Below are 6000 nucleotides of genomic sequence, written 5' to 3' on the forward strand. Positions count from 1 at the left end.
CACTTGCCCATGCCCTCCTCTGACCTGTCTGCCCCTGCCACCCTTGCGATGCCTGCTCCTTTGACCATGTGCCTTGTCTGCCCCTGCCCTCCTCTGACTTGTCTGTCCCCCCCCCCCCCTCCCGTGCCCCTCCCGTGCCCACCTCGCCCCCCGGCGGCGCTTACCTTGGTCGGTGATGGAGCGGATGCCCAGGATGTCGGTGACTGAGTGCGAGGAGGGCCATGCCCTGGGCAAGGCCATGGCGTGCATGCCCGGGGGCGTGCCGCCCTTGCCCGCCATGGCGCCGGGGTAGGGGTAGAGGTGGTTGTAGGCCAGCGCGGGCTGGGCGCCCGGGTGGTGCCCCTTGCCGTGCCCGTCCACCTGGAGGCACTGGCCGGACAGAGAGCCGAGCTTGTTGCGCAGGATGCGGCTGATGGACGAGACCGAGGGCACGTTGTACTTGTCGCAGACCCCGTCGGCCAGCAGCCGGTCCCGGATCTCCCAGGCGAAGATGCCCGGGTCCCGCTGCTTGTAGGTGCGGATGTGCTTGACCACGGTGGGGGTGGTGACCCGCGGCTTGCTGCCCCCGATGGCCCCGGGCAGGATGGAGCCCGTCTCGTTGTAGCGGGCCAGGATCTTGCTCACACACCCGTGCGACACCCGCAGCTGCCGGCTGATGTCGCACGGCCGGATGCCCAGCTGGGCCAGCTCCACAATCCGCAGGCGGATGGCGTTGGGCAGGGGTCGCCCGTTCACGAACACTCCCCCCAGCTGGTTCACCTCGCCGAAGGCTGGCTCTGGAAGGCAAGGGGAGAGAGAGGGGGTCAGCGATGGCAGCGGAGGCGCCGTGCAGCGCAAGAATCGCACACAGCGCTTAGAGGCGTACACACAGCGCCTAGAGGCAACGCACGAATGAGTGTGATATATATACACACAGCGCTCAGAGGCAATGCAAGAATGGGTGATATATGCACATAGCGCTTAGAGGCAACGCAAGAGCGAGTGTGATATATGCTCACAGCCTTAGAGGCAATGCAAGAGTGAGTGTGATATATACACACAGCGCTTGGAGGCAATGCAAGAGTGAGTGTGATATATACACACAGCGCTCGAAGGCAATGCAAGAATGGGTGTGATACATACACACAGCGCTTGGAGGCAACGCAAGAATGAGTGTGATACATACACACAGCGCTTAGAGGCAATGCAATAATGGGTGTGACATATGTACACGCACAGCGATTAGAGGCAACGCAAGAGTGAGTGTGATATATACACACAGTGCTTAGAGGCAACGCAAGAATGAGTGTGATACATACACACAGCGCTTGGAGGCAATACAAGAATGAGTGTGATACATACCCACAGCGCTTAGAGGCAACGCAAGAATGAGTGTGGTACATACACACAGCGCTTGGAGGCAATACAAGAATGCAGACAGCCTGTGGTTGAGAAGCGCACAGGGGGTTCGGTGGGGGCACGCCGCGTGCCGCAGGTGACACGGCATTTGCACACGTCCTTCCTTTTCAGGAAGCGTGACCAGTAAAGTGAGCACCGTGTCCCCTGGGGCCAAACGCCCCACACTACCACTGGGTACCCCGAAACAACAGAAACGCACCTGGCGGTATGGAAGTGGGGACAGGGGGCATCCCCCCTTCACTCCCTGCAGAGGCGCAGTGGGCACCCCCCCCCCCCCTCACTCCCGCTACATTGTTACCTGGGTGGGAGCGCGGGGTGTAAGCGGGGAAGGGGGGCACCTTTCCCTCTTCTAGGCGCAGCCCCGCTGAAGCCTCGCCGTTTGCGGCGGCGCTGGGAGTTGAAAGCCGCAGAAAAGTCAACGCGTCTCGCTTTGTTGCTGCTGTCACGCAGGCAGGCCGGGCCCGGGGGCTAGAGGGGCCCGGCTGGGGGCGGCTGGGACGGGACACCCGTCTCGTTAATGCCGGGCCTTTAATGGGGCCTGACGAGGAAGCGGCCTTCCTTCTGGAAGGGGGACAGCGGTAGGGCGGGGGAGCTGCCCGCTTCTACTCACTCTGGTGGGCCTGATTACCTCCCCCCGCCCCCCAGAAGTACGTGCACCCCTGCTGCCTGTTCCACCCTTTCGCACTCACCCAACGCAGACTGTGGGATGTCTTCTTGGGGGACACTGCCCCCCCCCCCGCCCCATTCCCCTACTGACCCACGGTAGAGTATCAAAGTTATTCTCAGTGGGTCTCGGTCTCCCTCCTCCACTCACCCATGGCGTCCTCTAGGCGCTATCCTCACGGGGCTCCCCTGTAGCCAGCCAGGCACCCTCGGCGCAGCAATCCTCAGCTAGGGACAGGCAGCGTCTCCGAGCGCTCTGCCTGCCTCCTGCCTCCCTGTCTGGGAGCAACGTGTGCTGGGCAGGGAGGGGCGGGGCCGAGGGCTGTCACTCAGGGAGGCGGGCCACCATTGGCCAGAGCATTTGACAGGCAGGCTGCTTCTGGACGGGCTCCCAGTGCCCGCACCTGGAGGAAGGAGAGCCAGCCATGCTGCTGCCCGTCTCTGGGGGTGAGTGCCAGGCAAGACTGCCATCGTGGGGGGACTCGAGTGGTTTCTTCCTTATTGGGGGGCTCCTGAGGCTCCCAGAAGGGGGTGCATGGGCCACTTCCCGTCCGCCCATGGGCTCAGGAGTCGCAGTCTTTGACGTGTCTCTCTTGCAGGACACCCAGAGCTATGCTTTTGGTTACTTGAGCAGGCACCGCGCTCTAGAACTGTAAATCCCCAGAGCCACCCATCCAGCACGCTTTAGAACTGGGAATCCCCCGAGCCCCCCATTGAGTGCGCTCTAGAACTGGGAATTCCCAGAGGTACACTTTCCATCATGCTCTAGAACTGGGAATCCCAGAGCCACCCATCCAACACGCTCTAGAACTGCTAAACTAGAGCCACCCATCCAGCACACTCTAGAACTGGGAATCCCCAGAGCCACCCATCCATCAAGCTCTAGAACTGGGAATCCCCAGAACCACCCATCCAGAGTGGTCTAGAACTAGGAATCCCAGAGCCACCCATCCAGCATGCTTTATAACTGTAAATCCCCAGAGCCACCCATCCAGTGTGCTCTAGAACTGGGAATCCCCAGAGCCACCCATCCAGCACGCTCTAGAACTGGGAATCCCCAGAGCCACCCATCCAGTGCACTCTAGAACTGGTAATCCCCAGAGCAACGCCTCCAGCATGCTCTAGAACTGGGAATCCCCAGAGCCACCCACCCAGCGTGGTCTAGAACTGGGAATCCCCAGAGCCACCCATCCAGTATGCTCTAGAACTGGGAATCCCCAGAGCCACCCATCCAGAGCCCTCTAGAATTGGTCATCCCCAGAGCCACCCCTCCAGCATGCTCTAGAACTGGGAATCCCAAGGACCACCCATCCAGAGTGGTCTAGAATGGGGAATCCTCCAGAGCCACCCATCCAGTGCACTCTAGAACTGGTAATCCCAGAGCAACCCATCCAGTGTGCTCTAGAACTGGGAACCCCCAGAGCCACCCATCAAGCACGCTTTAGAACTGGGAATCCCCAGAGCCACCCATTGAGTGCGCTCTAGAACTGGGAATTCCCAGAGGTACACTTTCCATCATGCTGTAGAACTGGGAATCCCCAGAGCCACCCATCCAACACGCTCTAGAACTGCTAAACTAGAGCCACCCATCCAGCACGCTCTAGAACTGGGAATCCCCAGAGCCACCCACCCAGTGCACTCTAGAACTGGTAATCCCCAGAGCAACCCATCCAGCATGCTCTAGAACTGGGAATCCCCAGACCCACCCACCCAGCGTGGTCTAGAACTGGGAATCCCCAGAGCCACCCATCCAGTGTGCTCTAGAACTGGGAACCCCCAGAGCCACCAATCAAGCATGCTCTAGAACTGGGAATCCCCAGAGCCACCCATCCAGAGCACTCTAGAATTGGTAATCCCCAGAGCCACCCCTCCAGCATGCTCTAAAACTGGGAATCCCCAGAGCCACCCATCCAGAGTGGTCTAGAACTGGGAATCCCCAGAGCCACCCATCCAGCACACTCTAGAACTGGTAATCCCTGGAGCCACCCCTCCAGTGTGCTCTAGAACTGGGAATCCCCAGAGCCACCCATCCAGCATGTTCTAGAACTGGCAATCCCCAGAGCCACCCATCCAGAGTGGTCTAAAACTGGTAATACCCAGAGCCATCCTTTGCAACGCGCTCTAGAATGGGTAATCCCCAGAGCCACCCATACAGAGTGCTCTAGAACAGGGAATCCTCAGAGCCACCCATCCAGCATGCTCTAGAACTGGGAATCCCCAGAGCAACCCTTTCCAGCATGCTCTAGACTGGTAATCCCCAGAGCAACCCATCCAGCACGCTCTAGAACTGGGGATCCCCAGAGCCACCCATGCACGGTGCTCTAGAACTGCTAAACCAGAGCCACCCATCCAGCACACTCTAGAACTGGTAATCCCAGAGCCACCCATCCAGTGTGCTCTAGAACTGGTAATCCCCAGAGCCACCCATCCAGAGTTGTCTAGAACTGATAATCCCCAGAGACACCTATCCAGCATGCTCTAGAACTGGGAATCCCAGAGCCACCCATCCAGCATGCTTTAGAACTGGGAATCCCCAGAGCCACCCTTTCAAGTATGCTCTAGAACTGGTTATCCCTAGAGCCACCCCTCCAGCATGCTCTAGAACTGGGAATCCCAAGGACCACCCATCCAGAGTGGTCTAGAATGGGGAATCCTCCAGAGCCACCCATCCAGTGCACTCTAGAACTGGTAATCCCCGAGCCACCCATCCAGTGTGCTCTAGAACTGGGAATCCCCAGAGCCACCCATCAAGCACGCTTTAGAACTGGGAATCCCCAGAGCCACCCATTGAGTGCGCTCTAGAACTGGGAATTCCCAGAGGTACACTTTCCATCATGCTGTAGAACTGGGAATCCCCAGAGCCACCCATCCAACACGCTCTAGAACTGCTAAACTAGAGCCACCCATCCAGCACGCTCTAGAACTGGGAATCCCCAGAGCCACCCATCCAGTGCACTCTAGAACTGGTAATCCCCAGAGCAACCCATCCAGCATGCTCTAGAACTGGGAATCCCCAGATGCCCCCACCCAGCGTGGTCTAGAACTGGGAATCCCCAGAGCCACCCATCCAGCATGCTCTAGAACTGGGAATCCCAAGGACCACCCATCCAGAGTGGTCTAGAATGGGGAATCCCCCAGAGCCACCCATCCAGTGCACTCTAGAACTGGTAATCCCCGGAGCCACCCATCCAGTGTGCTCTAGAACTGGGAATCCCCAGAGCCACCCATCAAGCATGCTCTAGAACTGGGAATCCCCAGAACCACCCATCCAGAGGACTCTAGAATTGGTAATCCCCAGAGCCACCCCTCCAGCATGCTCTAAAACTGGGAATCCCCAGAGCCACCCATCCAGAGTGGTCTAGAACTGGGAATCCCCAGAGCCACCCATCCAGCACACTCTAGAACTGGTAATCCCTGGAGCCACCCCTCCAGTGTGCTCTAGAACTGGGAATCCCCAGAGCCACCCATCCAGCATGTTCTAGAGCTGGCAATCCCCAGAGCCACCCATCCAGAGTGGTCTAAAGCTGGTAACACCCAGAGCCATCCTTTGCAACGCGCTCTAGAATGGGTAATCCCCAGAGCCACCCATACAGAGTGCTCTAGAACAGGGAATCCTCAGAGCCACCCATCCAGCATGCTCTAGAACTGCGAATCCCCAGAGCCACCCTTTCAAGTATGCTCTAGAACTGGTTATCCCTAGAGCAACCCATCCAGCACGCTCTAGAACTGGGAATCCCAGAGCCACCCATCCAGCATGCTTTAGAACTGGGAATCCCCAGAGCCACCCTTTCAAGTATGCTCTAGAACTGGTTATCCCTAGAGCAACCCATCCAGCACGCTCTAGAACTGGGAATCCCCAGAGCCACCCATCCAACGCGCTCTAGAACTGATAATCCCAGAGCCACCCATCCAGCACACTCTAGAAATGGTAATCCCAGA

At 58.5% G+C, this 6000-nt stretch overlaps 1 protein-coding gene across 2 annotated transcripts in view; it reads right to left on the reverse strand.

The window, feature by feature from the left end:
- PAX9 (paired box 9) overlaps positions 1-2336 on the reverse strand; it is a 181723-nt gene extending 179387 nt beyond the window's left edge. For both annotated transcript variants that reach the window (XM_069638422.1, XM_069638421.1), the window contains exons 1-2: positions 2213-2336; positions 165-776 (exon numbers count right to left, since the gene is read on the reverse strand). In XM_069638422.1, coding sequence (XP_069494523.1) covers positions 165-776; positions 2213-2216 — 616 coding nt within the window. In that variant the 5' untranslated portion in view covers positions 2217-2336. The remainder of the gene's footprint in view (positions 1-164; positions 777-2212) is intronic.
- Between the last annotated feature and the right edge of the window lie 3664 nt (positions 2337-6000).

This window comes from Ambystoma mexicanum, chromosome 14 (assembly GCF_040938575.1).
Source record: "Ambystoma mexicanum isolate Mex_15411 chromosome 14, UKY_AmexF1_1, whole genome shotgun sequence".
NCBI classification, from domain to species: domain Eukaryota; kingdom Metazoa; phylum Chordata; class Amphibia; order Caudata; family Ambystomatidae; genus Ambystoma; species Ambystoma mexicanum.